This window comes from Limulus polyphemus, unplaced genomic scaffold, assembly GCF_000517525.1.
Source record: "Limulus polyphemus unplaced genomic scaffold, Limulus_polyphemus-2.1.2 Scaffold1255, whole genome shotgun sequence".
Taxonomy (NCBI): domain Eukaryota; kingdom Metazoa; phylum Arthropoda; class Merostomata; order Xiphosura; family Limulidae; genus Limulus; species Limulus polyphemus.
Window position 1 is genome coordinate 217,211 of NW_013666865.1, and position 20,455 is coordinate 237,665.

The 20,455-nt window shown below is 31.4% G+C and overlaps 1 protein-coding gene across 2 annotated transcripts in view; it reads left to right on the plus strand.

Annotated features, from left to right (window-relative positions):
* Positions 1 to 20,455, plus strand: part of LOC106462802 (E3 UFM1-protein ligase 1-like) — a 125,410-nt gene that overhangs the window by 50,973 nt on the left and 53,982 nt on the right. For both annotated transcript variants that reach the window (XM_013922763.2, XM_022390151.1), the window contains exons 7-11: positions 4,095 to 4,241; positions 8,182 to 8,357; positions 13,827 to 14,009; positions 17,593 to 17,704; positions 19,478 to 19,715. In XM_013922763.2, the coding sequence (XP_013778217.1) occupies positions 4,095 to 4,241; positions 8,182 to 8,357; positions 13,827 to 14,009; positions 17,593 to 17,704; positions 19,478 to 19,715 (856 nt within the window). The remainder of the gene's footprint in view (positions 1 to 4,094; positions 4,242 to 8,181; positions 8,358 to 13,826; positions 14,010 to 17,592; positions 17,705 to 19,477; positions 19,716 to 20,455) is intronic.

Genomic DNA, 20,455 nt, shown 5'->3' on the forward strand with positions numbered 1-20,455 from the left:
TAAGTGTCAATGATGGTTCAGCAATTTCGTCAGGTGACTTTAGCCTTAAAAACTGTGATGGCAGGGGCCAACATGTTGGAATTGACATTGATGCTCTGAAGACACTTGTTGAGTCTAATCCCAGGCAACATACTCGTGAAATGGCCCTGTAATTGCATGTCTCTCATGAAACAATAAACATCTAAGGAATATGGAAAAACTCCACAAATCAATTCACAGCAAACTGTCAATGCAGAGATCTGTAGTCAGCAACTGGACCATTTAAATCAAGCCCTTCATCAGAGACGCCCTTCAATCAGAAAGGTGTTCTTCTTCTCTACGACAATGTACGTCCACATGTGGCACGTTTGATGCAACACAAGAGTATGGAGTTGGGTTAGGAAGTTCTCCCCCACCCACCATATTCTTCAGATATGGCATCATCAGATTACCATCTTTTTCGTTTGCTGCAACACCATCTTAATGGGAAAACATATGCAAATATGGAAGGTGTTAAAGAGGACATTGACATGTTTTTGCTTCAAAGCCAAGTTATTCCTTTAATCATGGCATTAATAACCTGATTGTAAGATGGAAAAGCATCATGGATAGGAATGGAGACCATTTCATTTAATAAATGTTTTGTTTTGATATATAAGTTGTTTGGGTTTTTTCATCTAAAAAAGAAAAACATTAATTTCTTGATGACCTAATATTTTGTGAACTCATATAAAGTTAATTACATCAGTTACAATTTCCATCAACTGATTTGTTTTACACATTCTTTAAAAGTCCCTTTCTACCAGTTTTTAGCACTGCAATATCTGATGCCCTCTTTGTGCTCTGAAGATCATGGTTCTGAATACATATTATGTTCTGTAAACACAATATAATTTATTTACCCAAGAATGAAACTAAACATATACCCTTGTTTTTATATATTTACAAACTATTCATAGTTAACTGCCAACAATAAGTGTTGTCAGAGTTATGGCAACATACATGACCTTTACTCCAAGCAAAGATAACATTAGTCCCACCAATTCCAACAATGGAACCAGTCCAAGTCTTAAATATTCTAAGCTTGTAAAGTCCTGTTACTGCAGCAATACACAACTACAAGCTACACATGCTCCAGTTGAAAAACATGTTAATTAAACTGAAGATAAAATTAGTATTATACAAAAAGGAAGAAAGTAATGTAACATTTTATATTCCATGTGACAAATTTCGCAATATTATAGAAATAATTGAGTAAATATTTCTATGAAATTTTCAAGAATTGTACATTCACTAAATGAAGTTACCTTTAACAAAGTGAGTTATTTCAGTAAAACTTTATAGATCATTCATATTAGAATTTACTTTTGTAGTTTACATTTTATGTAGGAATAATGAGAGGACTTGTGTACAATTATTGTTGTAAAATTAAGTCCAAGAAAATATACTATGAGTGACTTGAAAACTTGTTAAACATGTGCACTGTAGAAGTGTTATCATAGTGTATTGTTTATAGCTAAATGTGAGCAGTTTAGCTAGGTCCATCATGTAGACAAGTGATACAGAAAGCAATTACATTTTATTTGCTTTTTTAGTTTAAACAAAATATTGTTCTGTTTTTATCTGCCCCCCAGTGGCACAGCGGTATGTCTGCGGACTTACAACACTAGAAACCAGGTTTCAATACTCGTGGTGGGCAGAGCACAGATAGCCCATTGTGTAGCTTTGTGCTTAACTTCGAACAAACAATAACTGAATTCTCACACTACAGTGTGCTATATTTTTTAGTTTGTTCACAGCAAAAAAAATTCTAAAATACCCAAAGCATTGAATTCTAACACAACCATGTAACTAGAGGTAGCTCATAAAATTAGAGGAAAAATAATCTTGTAATTATATTTACATAATTGTCTTATATTGTGTTGCTCAGAGGTTTTAATTAAAATTTGTATGAAATATGATTGGTTGATCTACTGCACAATTAAACATATTTTGGTTATTTGAAATACATTGTTATTTATATTTATTTTGACCATTCTATTTTTTCTACAAAATAACAGTAATTGTGGTTTTAACTCTCTCAGCACGGGGTTAGCCAATTTGACCAACCACATGACCTCTTTGTATTCATATAAGGTCTTTATAGATTTGATACTACTAACTTTTAATATAGTGTTTATATCTTCAAAAAATTTAGCAGTCTTTCAGTAAACATTATAAGTCTTTCAGATAAAAAAAAATCATATTTTTTGGTGAAGTATTTTAAATATACTAAAGAAAAGATTTGTCCATGAATATATTGAGTATTTGTTTTGAATAGTCCATATGCAAAGTGATTTTCATATTAAGATTAAATATACTTTTGTTCAGCTCAAAAATCTCAGATTTGATTTGTGTAATCTCTAAAACTTCCTAAATACATTTCAAATGTTTGTTTTCAGTAAAACTTTATATTGTATCTGTTATTTTCTCTACCATAACTCTATACAATGTTGCTCAATTTGACCTACCTCGTAACCCCAAAAAAATCTAATTAAATCTAAGTTACTCTTTTTTTTTTCTAGAATGACTTCAAATTGTAACATGAAACTACATTCGTTTATCCTGAGTAGCTTTATACTTGTAACAGTATACATCTATTTATGATTAAATTTTATTGTTTTATTGCTCTTTGAACTATGTCTAACTACTGTTCCCGCCATTATAAGTTGTAACTCAATTGGGAATGTGGAGGTCATGTTACGCTATCGAATTACATCACCCACAAGCTGCTCGAACATTTTTTATTATATTATTATTATTTATGTAACCTTAACTAACATAAAGAGATCCCTATTTTTACATTTTAGTTACTTTTATAATAATAAATATAGAATAAACATGAAAAATAATAAAGTATTTACCTGAATCTTCTTTTTTCTTGCTGTCAGTTGTTGATGACACTTAACCTTACTTTTTTTATACTAATGGTAGTAATGCACTAAACAATTTTTATTTAATTAAATAATGTACCAAAGAACATAGAATAATAACATGCAAAAAGTAGACAATGTCTTCGAACTAACACAAGTTTTCGAAATTTCTAAGTATGCGACAAGGACTATTACAAAATCATACAAGCTAATTGTTAACTTTCCTGTGGGTATGAAGCTTGTACTAACAGTGAAATTGACAATTCTTTGTTCAGAAAACAATGTTGTATGATACATCATTTGATATATGAAAACTTTGTCTTTCTATTGGTTACAGGTAATATATAATTAAGTAAGAGAGAACTATTAACAAATCCTGAAAGAGAGGATGTGACAGCTGGGTGTGGCAGGAGGGGTTTGATTTTCCATTTGATAGCTCTGTAACCAAACAAAATTGAAGGCTATAAAAATTATGGTTTGTCTGAGCAATGGCGATTTTATAGTTAGTAATTTATGTTTAATTTAGTACTTATTGGAGGGTTGGTGGATAAAATAGAGAAGAGGAGATAGCTAGAGAAAATGTGTCACACTAGGGGAAATTCAGGATTTTTTTAAATATTGCCTTATGAAATTAATACCTTAAACCTTATATACTATTAAAATATTGATTATTAGCTAAGAATTTATGCTATAATAATTGGTATACATAAACAAAAAGTAGATTAATATAATTTTGAATGTTAGTCACTAAAACCTTGTGATATGTGCACTAAAGGACGCCTGTGGTGATAGGTTTAAGATCATCATATTAAGTTGGAAAGAAGTCTGTGTTGAGAGAGAGAAAGCTGTGGGACTAAGCACAGCCTAGCAGAACTGAGTGTCTTTTCATTTGTACAATTATGTACACTGTGTTTCCTTTTTGCTTGTTCAATAATAAAAATTGTTTTCATTTTTATTAACTTCATACGCTCTTGTTATCTTACACTAACACCAGGGAGATTCTTTTAAGTTTTCTGATCTGATGCATTCTGTTGATTTTCTGAACAGATCTATAGTTATTTGCAGACCCATCTGTCTGAAGATTTACAGGAAATCAGCAATTTTTACATGAAAATACCACACATATTAATGCTACTATCACTACCTGGTTTCGTTTCACTGATTTCATCTTGCTTCTATGTAACATGTAACTTTGTTTTCTAGCGGTAATTGAAGAGCTGATACAAGACAACCGATTAACAGGAAGTGTGTCAGGTGGCCGTACTGAAAGATCATCTTATATTCCTAGTATTTATGCCAAATCTCAGAATGAATGGGTTGATTCATTCTACACACAGAATGGATACTTAGGTGAATTTGTGACTTTTAATTATTTTAATTCTTGATTGTTTCATTATATGTTTTGTGTTCTCTTATAGCATATGTAAAACTTATCATAATTTCTAGACCTTGTTTCACATGACATTTAAAACATTGGTTAGCTTAATTAATCATTTAACCTTTTCCCTTGCAGTAATATTTATATTGTTACAAGGCCACTATTAATCACTTTATCACAGATGGCTTGTCTAGCAGTTATATCCTAAACATGACAATGTGCAAAAAAATGTTCTTTCTAATGATATGTTTGTTTTTTTGTACTACTAAGAGATATTAGTATAGACTCATGAAACATAAAGCTTACCTTGTCCCTTACAAACCATTGTTTGGCTTTCCCAACATAGCAGCACATGGATTAGTTTTTGATTTCCCTGTAAACTTCTAAACAAGTTATTTCACTGTACTACACTGCATTATGATCAGTTTGAACCCTCCAATTACAAAGTGAACAAGCTGTTGTTGGATTTTTTAACTTGTTGTACTGACTATGTCAATAACACTGTACCTAGGTTTGTTTTAAACTTCCTTATTAGCAAGTAATCACAATTTATACATTTGTACTTATAATTGTAAAAGTATTCTTTCAAAAATATTATGACTCAGGTGTGAATTACTTGGTCCATTATTCCTAATGTTTAATAAAAAGAATACTTTGTAATCAGGTATGAACTGTTGTAAATGAAAAACACAATTTCATATTGCTAGAATCTTTGAAAAATGTGCCTATCTTTTCAGTATTGTACCTTTATGTATTTTAATTGCACTTTTAATTTTTATTATGTTAAGAAATAAATAGAAGCACAATCTCCTATCCTTTGTTACAAACAAGTTTTTATTTCACCCATCCAATGAACGGGTACTCCAGCTAGTATACACGCAAAATTAATGAAATGTCCAAAAAACAAATCTTTAATTTTCCCTAGTATGAGAATTGTGGCATTTGCTCTCTAGGTCTACCCTCGTCTCTAAGTTATTTACCACCCTTCTGAAAAGTACAGAATTTAATGTTAATTAGTCATTAAAATATATTTATTACTCAAGTGAAGTATAATTTTTATAGCCTTCAATCTTATTTGTTCACGGAGCCATAAACCAGAAAATCAGACCCACTTGCCATGCCTACCTGTAACATCCTGTCTTTCACAAATTGCCAGTAGTTCTCACTGATGTTTTATGCTATATTATCTATAATCAATAGAAAGGTAAAGTTTTAATCTATCAAATGACCTATATATTACATTTTTTTCCGTATAGAAAGTTCTCTATTTTGCCTCCATTTCTAAACTTTTTCTCACTATTCATATTGACAAGCTTAGCTGAATTTTTAAAGGCTCTTATCATATACTTAGAAAGGCAGAAACATTATGGTAGGTATAGAACATTGTTTGCTTTGTGCATATAATTATTATTTTGTGTTCTTAGATGCATTATTGTACTAAATAAAATTATTTAGTGTAATAGCACCATTAGTATAAGAAAAGTAATATTAAATTTCATAAACAGTCCAGAGCAAAACAATTAGGACCCAGATAAGTAATATATTTCTTTTTTTTCATATATATTCTTTATTTTTATTATAAAAGTAACTAAAATAAAAAAATGTGAAAGTTATTAGGTTAGATTAGGTAAGATAATGAAAAAACAAGTAATAAAAATTCTTCACAAGGTATTCTCATAAGCAGCTAATGTGTTATGTAATTCAGTACCATAATGTGAACTATGTGTTCACAGAGTGATTTACAAGTTATAAGGTGAGATTATGAGTTTGACAAGGTTCAAAGGACAATAAAACAATAAAATTTAAGTCTAAGTAGATGTATACTTTTCTAAGCTTGAAGCTATTTAGGATAAATAACTGTAGTTTTTTGTTACAATTTGTAGTCTTTCTATATATAAAAAAATGGGTAATCTAGATTTAATTTGTATTTTTTTTTATGGTGTGACTTTGTAATAGTCTAAAGTAACACACTGCTACAACCTGTGTTCAACAAAAAAAAACAACAATATATTAAACTGTAACAACACTTGGAATAAAATTTAGCACACAAAAAAAACGATTAATAAACACATGCCTGGCCAGGACTTGATATTAAGGTTAATGAACAACAAAACATAAATATCAGTATTAATTACTTGAAATAATGGAATCAGGAAAAGAACCAGAAGATGAAGAAACTTAATTCCAAAAAAAAGCAATATTCCCAAATCACCATTCTATATTAATAACAATATCGAATGACAAATAGCAATAATTCATTAACTGTTTTGTGACTCAGTTTATGAAGCTTATTGCAGGGTATTTATTTACTGAGTTAGATCACAAGAGTATATCTCATGTGATTATGAATTTGCATAATCTTTTGCTACATTGATAATATTTGTACATCACTGCTAGGGAAGCTAGTGTCAGTTTTATAATATATACGTACTTACTCAAACGTGATCAGCTAGAAGGTGAGTTAGCATTTTAATGTAACTAAAATTTCATAGATCAATTAAACGATAGAAGGAATAATAAATGAACTATAAACAAAACCATAACCAACAAAAAATAGAATTCACTACCTAACAACTTGCGAATGTAGATTAAATATATTTTATTAAAATTATAATTTATTACTGGAAACAATTACACAATAAAAATAATTTGAAAGTTACCAAATAATACTGCCATGATAACTTCCAAAACAATATTAAAAGTCTGGAAAGTTGCAAATCACCAAGGTTTACACCTAACCCAGGTCTGACTAACACTTAAAAAAATCATAATAAGATCACTACTCCAGTCGCATAAAAGTAACATTATCTTACACTAAAACAATTAAATATAAGTGTTGTATCATTCAAAATAGATGTGTAATATAATGTTTAGGTTAACAATAAACACTAGGCAAACAAAAATTTATTTAAGATATTGTCTTTTTGCCATTGCAACATTCTTGAAAGTATTGCATAAAAGACAGTCAGTGTAGTGCTGGATGGCTTCACTATTCTAATCTCCATGGGTTTCTATAAAAGTTTCTTGTACACCTGATAGAGCAGCTAAAGTAGCTCCATCACCAGAGGAAGAAAGTCATATTGTTAATTTTTATACTTTTAAAAAGAAAACTTAAACAAGTTAATGTGCTTTGACTGAAATTTGAGCACCATTTTGTTTGGTTTTATAGAGGAATGCAGGACTTTTAGTATATTTACTTTCTAGGATGGCATAGGCTACTACCATTCCCTGGTCACAGAAGTACACCCCAGACCACTAATATTAAATTTTTGTGGCCCCATTGGCTGTCACATTATTGTACTTTAAACCCATGGAAAATTTTCATACTAACTTTCATGTGGTTAATAACATAATTTAAATATTCGTGACAAATGCAATGTACCTTATGTCTTTTTATTTTACATTTGTGTGTATATATACGTACAAGAAACACATCAGTTTTCAAGTGCATTAAAAAGTTTGATTTTATGATGTAATATTAAAAAATTTTCTGGATTTTTGGTCAATAATCTTTGTGTATTCATATACGTTTGTGTTTAGTAATTAACATCACATATTAGTGGTTCTTTCTTTGAGAAAATATTTTAGTATTAGTTTTGAATATTGCACATCATAACTCCATTGTATCCAGTGGCTCAATGGTAAGTCTGAAGGCTTATAAAACTAAAAATTTGGTTTTGATATCTGCAGTGGGTAGAGCACACACAACCCATTGTGTAACTTTCTGCTTAACAACAAATAAACAAATACATACATAGTTTCATTCCGTTGTAAGAATTAATTTTGATTAAGTTTTTTGTTTCTGAATTAGCTTTAAAAATTTAAAGTTATGAATGTTCATTCCATAAAATGTATTGATTTAAATTAACTAGTATTCACTAAGTAATATATTTTTTCTATCATTTCAAACAGAATATGATTCCCTAGTTCGACTTGGAATTCAGGATCCAAAGAACCACATCAAAAAAAGATACAAAGATGAATCGTTAATGTTTTTGAGTTCTGGATGTGTTGGTGGAGCTATTGTAGAGCAGGTTGAGGCCGCAGTTGATGAAGCTCTGACATCAGGATCTTGGGTTGATGTTATGGTATGGATACAAAAGCTTTTTCGGTATTATTGTTACTTTCACAAAATGTTAAGTATTTATTTGGTTAATTATTATATAGATCTCTTGTGTGACTATCTAATCAAGAGCATTAGAAATTTATGAAATAGATGTCATAGTGTAACTTCAGATTAACCTTTAGGTGAATTTTATTTTTGTTATAAATTTCTTTGATACTTTAACATCATCTGTTTTTGCTCTGTCAAAAGTAGAAATTGTGTAATTGAATACACCTGCAGAGTTATTTTACCTGTTTACCCTCATATATATATCATGTATATGTACCTTACTGAAAGGGATGTTAAGAAATAACAATCACCCAAATCTAGAGAGCTTTACTTTTTCTGGGCACATGAATAGAATTTGCCACTCATCTTTGTGTATGTGGATCCTTACCTGTTACAGTATGCTTCAACTTGCTGAACACATCCTGGATATGACTTGCTACATGTCTCTTTCAGAATGTTACTGGTATTCCAAGGCAGTCTTAAAAATTATGAAATCAAGTCCATGGCAACAAAATGCCTTCCTAAGTGCAGTAACCAAAACACCACCACAGCAAATGCCATCTGGAGAGATACTTTCACTTAATACATGAGCAAGATATAAGGCAACCATTCTCACCAAGGTAGCAAACAACAACTTAATTTGGGTTTTTATATCAAATATTTTTGATGAAATCATAAAATTGTAGGCAGCTTTCTAAGTTAAATCTTCTTCTCATTATATCCAACTTTCACAGAAAGTAACAATTAGAAAATACTACATAAAAAAAAAAAAAAAAGTCATGTTGTGTAACACTAGCAAAATAACAGACTACTGATACTTTCATTTTGCAACATTAATATTTTTATTCTTCAAATGATGTACAAAGAATGTGAAAAAAGTATTTAAAATACTTAAAACTATTGTAAAGTTAAAATAAAATATTTCCTTGTCCATTTAATAATCCCCCCACACACACCAAAAAAAGTTAAACTACATATGGTTTGGCAAGGTGTGCATTAATTATGGCTTGAATCACTTTTGATTAAACTAAATGTTTTTTAATTAAACTATTATAGTGTGAAAGCTACTAAACAAGGAATTATCAATATTTTCACTGGTCCAGGAGAAATATTAAAATACACATTAGAATCTAGAAGTGGAACTAGATTGTTCATGTTACCTACCTATACTTTTTTATCATAACTGGCCTCTCAAATTTGGCAAGATAAGGTAAGCTCTGTTTATTTGTCAGCAATTTTATTTTTTAAGTAATCTTAATCTTTGAAGTTATTCACAGAAAAAATTAAGAAAGGAAAGTAGAAATTGTTTTTCAACTTCTTTTCCCTACAATAGCACTTCTTTCACTGTCACATGTGATGTTTAGCATAAAATGCCACAGCTTTTGGAACAGCTTTGGTGCAGGCCATCCCTAATTTCAAGGACTGGAAGGTGATCTGTTATTTTGTTTTCCAATGCCATTTAGTATGTAAAATATCCAATATCCCCATCTTGGAAATTGTAAATCCACAATCTGAACACACCTTTATGATTTGAGTATATGAATATTTTATGTCAGAATGAGCTGTTACATACCCTTCTCAAAAGTGATATACCTATAATGCTACTTATGAAATGCTAAAGAATGTCAAAATAGAGTTGTGATACATTCCATTCTATTGCATCTTTATATCAGCTATGGTTTCCATGTGGCTTTCTGATTTTTACATTCAAAATCTTTCTTGTATAACCAACTCAACCTTCTGTGTATACGTGTGTGTGTGTAGTGGCATAATTTAATAACAACTGAGTATACATATAAGGATATTTTCAAGGAAAGTGACAAATACCTTCAGATAAATGTTTTTTATTCTACCTAATATTTCAACTTGCATCTTTTTTGAGGGTCTTTGAACATTAGTGGTTACAAAATTGATTTTAAATTACAGTAATTGAAAGGAATGTAAAATTATAATAGAATGGTGAAGCATACTAAAAGTATTGTTAAACAAGGTATGTTAAAAAGAAAGAAGTATAATAAACCTTACAATATAATAATAATAGTTTTACAGGGGGCTAAGCATTGTATCTGTTAATAGAAGAATATTTGGATTGAATCAGAAGAGATTCCTTAAATTTCTTGAGAGTAAAGTTGATGAGACATCTTATTGGATCAAAGTTTTAGAGGTTTGTGGTAACTTTCTTGAGAGAAAATTTAAAGAATCTCTGCTGAGTTAATCCAAACACCCTACTATTAACAGATACAGTGCCTGGCCTCTGTAAAATTATTATTATTTCATGTAAGGTTTATTCTATTTCTATTTGTTGTTTTTACACTTACTTTTGTGATCAGTGATTTTAACCTTTTTAACATGCTATACCATGCACCATTCTATAATATTTTTGTAATTTTACATTATTTTCGAGTACTATAACGTAAAATCATTTTTGTAACCTGTAGAGTTCAAAGACCTTCAAGAAATGAATAAACCACAATGTTGAATACAATAAAAAAAAAACATCTGAAGACATTTTAATATTTTTAGAGGTTGCTGAAAGTGTGTAAAGACTGCTTTTAATGAACCATTGGGAACTTGTGTTTTATGAAAATATGTAAAATGTGTGTAAGAAAGTGTATCACAATCCCATGTAAACAGTTCCAGGGCCCCCCAGTAGCACAGTGGTATATCTGCGGACTTACAACGCTAGAATCCGGGTTTCGATACCCGTGGTAGCTTTGTGCTTAATTACAAACAAACAGTTCCAAAATACTTTTGTACTCTTTCTCATAATGATTGGTATTTTTCATCAATGTGAAACTGGGAACTGTTCATTGGCACTTATAACCTTTAACAGTTCTGGTGACATCTGTGCCATTACTGTTATTACAGAAGTTTTAACAACTGACTTAGTTAAGTATATGGGTTTTAAAAATTTATTTTGACACCTTTATTTTCTGAAGGACAATTGTGGAGCTAAGTAAGATGTTGAGTTATGCATTATTTTGAGAACTTTTTGATGGATCATAGGTAGGTAATTGTTTCTAAAAACAAATACAAGTTACAGATTCTTTTAGAGCAAAAGAGTGATAAGAAATGTGATTCTGTTACACACACTTCTATAAACTAATTTGAAGTAATGCTTGTTTAAGACATTTAGTTCTGGTTGTATGTATAACTAAGGTGTCTGAAAAACCTCGGATGAATATTGGTTTTTGGCATTTCAGTGAAAGTAGATCCATTGTGATGTTATTTATATATGTATAGAAACTTGGTTTTACCACTGTGCATTGCTTAAAAATATTGTCATTTAATCAAAGATTTTAATTTAACTTGAACTTGAGAAAAAGCTTGAGATTGTAATTTGTTCATAGAAATTATTGCAAAGGATACCTATTTGATTTCCTGTCAGCATATCTAGATGGTCGTTTATAGAGAATTGGAACTGTATGCAAAATTTATGTTGGTGCTTAACTCAATTAATCAATATAAGATTAAATATGAAAACAGTAAAATAAAGTTTGTTGTTTTCTTAACATGAAAATTGCCTTTCACTCAGACTGACTCACTAAAAGTTTTGGAAATTTACAGGCATGCTTAGTAGAAATGCTTTTTTAAAAAATCAGATTTTTTTATATACAGCAAACTTAATATTTACTAAAGGCTGCCAAATTTTGTGAAGCTTTGTTAGTAAATTCAGAGTTCTTGTATGTATAACTTCATACACACAGACTTGGTTCATTGGATGAAGGCCACTCTTGTAGTGTTAATTTATTAACTATGAGAATTTATTACTGTAATGTAAAATAATCAACTAATTGAAATTAGAGTTTATAATTACTCTTAACTGTCCACGTAATTGAAATATTGCCATTATAATTTTTCATTATTTTCATTTAATTCAGGGTTGTTCAGTTTAATCAATTACTATCACTCTCACAGAAATACTCAACTAATTAGAATTGGGGTTTCCAGTTATTACTAATTTTGATTATTCCACTTATATATGTCTCGTGGAAATATTCAATCGGAAGAAGTCCCTACTGTGGTTACTCATGTGAGAATGATTCTTTATACAAATATCATGGAATCCTCAAGTAAATTCATACACAATTTTCTACATGTAATACAAATGATAGTGTGTCAGAATAAAATAAAAATCAGCATTTTAGATGGACATATGTTTAGGCCATTTTTCAAAAATAAAGGAATTTATATATATAGAAAACATAAAAATTTTTGTGTCTGTCTGTCCTTTATCTATCTATCTACTCCTTGATTGTTGGGCCAATCTCAACCAAACTTTATGGGATAATAGTTTGGAACAAGGGGCATGTTACTGGGGGTTTACTTCCCCCCTCAAGTCCCATTATTGCTGTTATTGAGCATTTATTATGTTTGACATAAGTTAACATTAGCTACATTTATAGCCTTACACTAAAAAAAGTTCATTTTCTATAACACAACATACACAAAGTGTGGAGGAGGGCACATAAACATATATCTCACAGTGTGTGCTAGCTTTCTCTAATGAGGAATGCAGTGAAAAAAATGGCTGCCACTATTGCACTAATACATAAACTCAGCTGAAGTTTCTACTCCAACAGCCACAATAAGACTGACATGAAGAACCATTTCTTGAGTTATACCCACTTCTTACTTTGACCTGTGACATTTCAACTTCAACCTTTAAGACACTTTTGTGGGTAATGGCTCTCAATTATTTAATCATGTGAAACACTGTGGAATGACATTAACAGCTGAGTTTTGAAAGCAGGTAACAAAAAGCACCCCTACTACCATTACTTTGGCCGATACCTCTTAATAAAAGTCACCCTGTCCATTACACATGTTTTAAGTATATACATAGAGTTTTTAAACCTTATACAAAATGTTTGGTGAGGTAATAATAAATACTGTAATAATATGTTATGTTATAAATAAATTATGTGAAAGTCAAGATTTTATGTTATGTATCATAGCATCCACCCCCACATAACCTGAACAAAGCACAGGTTCCTCAGCTTCTTATAGAATAGATCTGAAGATTCACCACACTTATAAACCTGACCATGAACCACCAAGCTGTAATGGGCTCTATAACTTCATTGACAGAGTCTATTTTTCCTTTCTAAATTTATGTTGGTGTAATAACTATAAAACACAAATGTAACAGGTTTACTTCTTATTTCTCAGTTATAGACTTTGTCCTGAAAACAGTTTCATTGCACATCTGTGTACACAGTCAGTGATGCCTTTGATTATTCACAACAAACTATATGGAAGAACCAATGATTTCAATGTACTTAATTGTAACTGATTCCATCAATGTTTGCTGTTCTGTATTTTGGTGAATTAAATATCAAGGTTGCTTGTAGTACTCAACAGTTAACATGAATTACTCTTAATTGTGGTAGTTTTTCAATTCTTGTCTGCAATTAAATCTAAAATTTCATTACACATACAGCCACTGCTGCCATCAGTTTTCACTGTGGAAGATGTCCAGCATATCTTGAACTCTGTGTTAAAGGTTAAGATCAAACAGAATGCACCGATCCATACATTTATCCATACAGTTGTCTTCAGTGATCTGTTCTTTCAAAAATGTCTTGAGCCTTTTAATGCACTAATGACAGAAAAAGCAAAAGAAGTAAGTTATTTGGAGTATTTTTTATATATAAAGTTTATATTTTATTTATTTAGCATTTGTACATAATGTATCACTTAACATCTTATAAATACTTGAAATAGTATTCAAAACTGATTACAGTAATAACCTTTGTAATATGAATTAAGTGCTGTTATTCTGCATTGTTTTGTAGGATAGGAAGTCATGACTTTTATTTAGAAATGGGAGTTACTACTAAATTAGTTACTAACAACTTATGCAGGCACTAATTCTTAGGTGATACACACCTCCTTACATATAAAGCTATCTTTCTCACATGTCTGCCTTAGAGATTTGCATGCCACTAGCCTTTAGGCAACTCCCACTTAAACTCACAAGATTTCTTGTGAGTCATGATACTGCATAACAACATTATTATGCAGAAAAAGCCCTCCACTAATATGAGGGGGACACAACCTCCCTGCACACTAGCTCAATCTATGCTTTTGTACTCGTGTTCTTCATTCTTTTTCCTAAGTACTGCATGACTAAGATGTGTTTGTTTTTGCTTATAGTTTATAGTGATTTGCAGTCTAATAAAGTTGCATTATTTCCAAATCTGAACTGTAAAGTTCAGTTTACTCCAACATCTGTAGTGAAAGAGGAATATCCTCACACTGGTGAAGTATTTAACTTGGTTACTGGAGGCACATTAAACATGATGATGTGAGCGCCATTGTGCAAAGGGTAGTGGGTTCCATTATACAGCTGGGAGTTTTGGCACCTGTTCATTTGTCTGGTGTTCTTTCCACTTGTTCTGAGAAGGAATATGATAAAGGAGACAACTTTGACCATTTATTTTCTTCTCTGGAACCTCTCTCCCTGTTGAGAATGTTCAAACTTCTTCACATTATCGGAACCTTATCACTCAAGTATATTCTGTCTTATCTCCTGATATTGGTGTTCCTTTTTTTTAGATCAACTCTGTTCCCGCGATCTTATGCCATGTCATCCTGTCCTTTCAGAATCCTTTATCATGGCTTATAGACATTCGCACTTCTCCTTTCTTGAGTCGGAGACCTTGGAATCTCTTTTGCCTGTATGGGGGGCAGACTTGCTAGGGTCAGTCTCTGCCCAATTCTTCTGTCTTTGCCTAATCCTCCTTTGTGTGCTTCATTACCATTCTTCTCTGCACTTCATGTCAGAGGCATTTACCAAGCCTCAGATGACTTCACTGGTGATTCCCATTTCCTTTCCACCATGTCTCATACTACTTCTTCTGCCCTTTCCCTACTCACTTGGATCATTTATTGTTGTGTAGGGATATCCTTCTGTCTCGTATTCCTGCCTTCTCTCCTCCTTTTTATGAGACCTCCACCTCTCACCGTTTCTTCACCCTTCTATATTTGGTGATATTCCTTATTCAACTGAATCATGAGCAGAAGTTGTTTGACATCAATCCCCACTAATTTCCATGGTCCCAAACCCCAAGTTCCACTCCAGTGTCTACCTGGGTTGTTGGAATGGAAGTTACTTTCTCCTTTGCTTCCTAGTCATGAGGTGAAGATGGTTGGGACCCTCTTCCTACTGCAGACCAGAAGACACATACCTGATGCTGTATGGTTTTGGACTAGAGTTGACCCACTGACTTTTTGCAGTCATCTCCAGTTCTGTTCAATTGAAGTGAGCACTTAAAAACAATTTGTGCACTGTTCCTGCATATGCACTAACTTGTCTTGCCACCTTCTTGCAGTTGGTGTCAGTCCAAGAGTCTCGACAATAAAGTTGTGGCAAGACACACTAATGGAATGTATTCTATATGCTCCTCCTGCAGCTGATGTCAGTCTAAGAGTCTAAATCTGACAGTAGAGATGACACGAACACAAACTAATGATTCAAGTTCCCTTCTTCTGCAGCTGGTGTTGGTCCAGAAGTTTGACGATACAGTTGAAGTGTGCACTAAGCACAGTCTGATTTTCCCCAACCATGCTACACTTTTTCGTCAGTCCCTTCACCATGTTAATGTGGGATTCTAGTTTTCTATGTGAAGAGGTGTGTATCATCTTAGAAGTTAACATTTTCCTTACCTCGAAATATATTTGCAATATATACTCACCTCTTTACACACTTTCCACCCTTCCTCCCCACTTCCAGTGCTACTTGGTTTTCTTTGCCTTATCAATGAATGAAGATCACAGTGCAAAAGGATAGAGGGAGCTAGTGCAGAACAAGAGATGTTTTGTTGCCTTCCTATTGGTGGAGGGCTTTTGCTGCATAATAATATCATTATGCAGTAGAGCAAGTCATGAGAAATCTCCCGAGTTTATGTGGGAGTTGCCTAAAAGTTAGTGGCATGGAAGTCTAAGAAAAATGTACAAGGAAGATAGCTTTCTGTTTGGAAATGTGAGTTGGAAATACATTTTTGGGTAAGGAAAATGTTAAAGTTAAAATATGGTTGTAAAAACTTAAATTGAGAAAACTTTTATCTTTTGCTTTTAACTTTTGAAATACTGTTATATTCCTTTTATTTTTGTGGTTGACATTCATTTTCAACATGTTACTTTTGTAATTTCAGAATTTTTGTTATTAGTTTGAAGACTTTTGTTGCAATATACAGAGTGGTCCAAAATTATCTTTTCTATTTTTAGATCTATAATTAAGTAACTAAAGAAATACAGCCATGGAGTTTTCAACATCTTGTAGCTCAACTCAGAGATATTAATCTTTCCTTGTATGATAACTTTTCCATCCTAAGTATTATCCTAATAACCCTCCTCTAAACCCTTTGCAATAATTCAATGTTCTTTCTGGAGTAAGGAGCACAAGACTGAATGCAATACTCCAAATGTGGCTTAACCAAAATCAAAATGTACATACAATCTAAAAAAACGTTGATGTACAATAAACAGTCATGTTGAAACCACTTTGTTCATTATGTATTAAAACATCCAAAAATTCTGGCTTTGATTGTTGTTTTTTTTACAATGAATCTTAATATTTCATTTACCATGGAAAAACTTGTCTAAATGTTCTTTTAACTAAAAAGTAAAGTGGATCCTTAATGAAAACACTGAGTTAAAAGTAATAGAAAATTTTGCCAACCATTGTCCAAGTCTCTATTTGGCTTACTTTTAGGTTTTGAATAGAAAATTATATTCTCTTAAAAGAGCATGAGGTACATGACTTTACTTCAAATGTTATCAAACACACCGAGATTTGCACAAGATTAAATATTGTAAATGGAAAGTAAGTGAGAGAGAAGGTAATAGAGAAGAGAATAAAAAAAATAAAAGATCTCATTCTTAATATAAACAAGATTATAGCTTGAGGTTATGGCAGAGTTAAGTATCTTATTGAGTTACATTTTGTATCAAAATATTGCTATTTATGTATGTAGCTAAACACTATTATTAATATTGATTCTTAATGCACGATGGTGAAATAACTCATAATGGCATTTAAAGTCTGCAAATAAAATTAGAATTTGTATGATTGCTATTGAATTTTTATTTTAGGATCAAAGCATGAAATATTGGGAGAAAACATACACCTTTTGTTTGTTGACTTTCAAGTTAGTGTCTAAGTTTAATGTAACTACTGTAGTATTTTCCATCTTTTCTGTTAGGATGTGGCTAAAGGTAAGTTCCTTTCAAAACTTCAAACAACAAGAAACTCGTCAGGGAAAGGAGAGAAACAAGAAAGTAAAACTAAAGAAGAACGAAGAAAAAAAGCTGCAGGTAATGGTTTGTCTTTTGTATGGATTTGTATCAAAGTTCTGATTTTGTTAATATTCATTACATACATAAGATTTAGTTGAAGATTTGATTGTAGTTAAGCCATATTTTTTGTCTTTATTCTTGATGTTTATTTTGTATTTTGAGTATGTAGGAACTATTAAAGTGAAAAATTATTCAGTGACATTTCACAGCAAACAGCTGAAAAAAGCAAGCACCCAAAACACAAGAATGAACTTTTAATTATTATTTATACCAGTAAGTGTTTTTCACTCTGAAACACTCTTTGAAACCAAATTAAATTTTCTTACAATGCTATATTGCATTGGTATCATTACTATGAATATATCTATAACACATTTAGGCAAAGGGACAGTTCCAGGTATTGACAATAAAACTGTTGTTGTCTTTATTTATCCAGCTTTCACTGAATTTATTTCAAATTGACAGCTACCACAGATACATTTGGAGAAGTATAACTTGATGATATTTTGGAAAATGAAAATAGTAAAGACATCATCTCCTCACTTATACAGTAGTTTCTAAGTCCATCCAACAAAGAACTTGGCAAGTTTCAATTTTTCTTCTGGTCAGGCATTTGACCTATTCTGTTGATGGAAAAGAAAGTTATCTGTAAAATTTATTAACATGTAGGTTACTGACCTTTAAATATAAAGAACTACATAATATAAATCTTATCTTCAGCCATGTGTAGTATGACACAAAAGTTAAGTAACAATACATAAGACTTGTATAGGTTACTGCAACAATGTCTTATAACAAGCATTTTCTCAAGTTAAAAATGGTTTATCTGGTTAACACCAACTGTTTGTGAAGAAAAGCAATTAAACACAACTTGAAATTTGGGAGTAAACCTCCTGTCAGTTATGAACTATATCCAAGTTACTTGTTACCAGTAGAGTGACTTAAAAGCCACATGAAACTAACAATATCCTAAAATTTGAAGAACCATATACTATGTGTGTTTTATACAAATAAACAAAATATTATGAAAAAGACAAAACATATCACTATAAAAAGAAACAACAAGAAGTACACCTTTTGAACCAACTATTTGTTTTTTAGCAGTCATTAGCTGATTTTACAGTCTTGCTGTAGAATTTTATGACTTGGCTATAGAGAATATTCCCTATTAGATTGTGTGCTGAGTTTCCTCATCCCCTAATTCAACAGTGTTTAATATTTTGAAGATTGCCATACTGGCAATAAAACCAATGATGAGCTTGGATTACAGTACTTAGAGAGTAGGTCATTAATCTCCACATTGCTTGGATTATAGTACTTAAAGAACGGGTCATTAATCTCCACATTGCTTGGATTATAGTACTTAAAGAACAGGTCATTAATCTCCACATTGCTTGGATTATAGTACTTAAAGAAGGGGTCATTAATCTCCACATTGCTTGGATTATAGTACTTAAAGAACGGGTCATTAATCTCCACATTGCTTGGATTATAGTACTTAAAGAATGGGTCATTAATCTCCACATTGCTTGGATTACAGTACTTAAAGAATGGGTTATTAATCTTCACATTGCTTGGGGAGCAGTATTTAAGGAATGGGTCATTCATCTCCACATTACTTGGAGCACAGTATTTAAGGAATGGGTCATTCATCTCCACATTGCTTGATTTATCACTAATAGTTTAATGTCATGACATTTCTTTATGAGTCAAAATATTTAATTATTTTTAACTAAAATCCACTAAAAACTCATCTTATTGTTAATTGAGGTAAATTTTAAATATGTATAGTTGGAAAAAGTGGAGGAGGTACTCAAGGCCGTGAGACTAAAACAAAGGCTGTGAAAAAGAAGTACAAACCTGGAGAAGATTCAGAATCTGAGGAAGAATACATAGGCTCTTCTCTTTCAAAGCAAGGAGAATTGGAATTTCTTACTGTTGTGGAAATCGAAGAAAAATTGGTTAGCTTGCCAATACTACATGAGTGTCCAGAAGATTTGCTGTCTGAGCTGGCCCAGTATATTTATAGGTATGAAAATTTTTAAAGAATATTTTAATTTATTTATGTTAACCCTCTCCAGACAGGTCATTGGTCAAAGTCCATGTCATCACGTTTGTTGGCTCTCATTCAAAATTTTATTGGACTACTTTTTCATGAATTTATATCAGTAAGTTTGGTATCAAACTGTAGATTATAATTAAAATTTTTGTATTATACATTAGTTAATTTCTTAATTTAAAAGTGAATATTAAAAAAACAGTTAAATATTGAACTTTGTGTGTCACATGGTATGTTGAATGCAGCAGTAGTTCAAATTAGATACTTGTGATGTCAAAATACTAAGTCTATATTTTTGTACAAATTAGGAACTCAAATTATAATATTATTAAGCTGATATCTAGCTGATATTAATAAGCTAGAATAGAAAATAAGTACCTCAAATATTTTCTATTTGCTGAGATATCGCTCATGTACTGAATCAAACACAGTGGCCCTGCTCACCTCTCTCCATTTTTGGAAATGATCCTTTATATACACTTACTTCAATATATGACATGTGAATAACCAATTGAAATCTGGGAATGTCCCCCTGTTGGCTTTCCTAGCCATCTTAATGTGTTAGGACACCATCTGATTCTTTCAACCAAGATTTCAAGGAGGTAGGTTGTGTCTTTAGTCTGTTTGAAATTTCATATTTTTTTAGAGCCAAATACAGCTTAGTTACTAAGCTTGATAAATTATAGTGGAATTGTATGGTATCGATATAG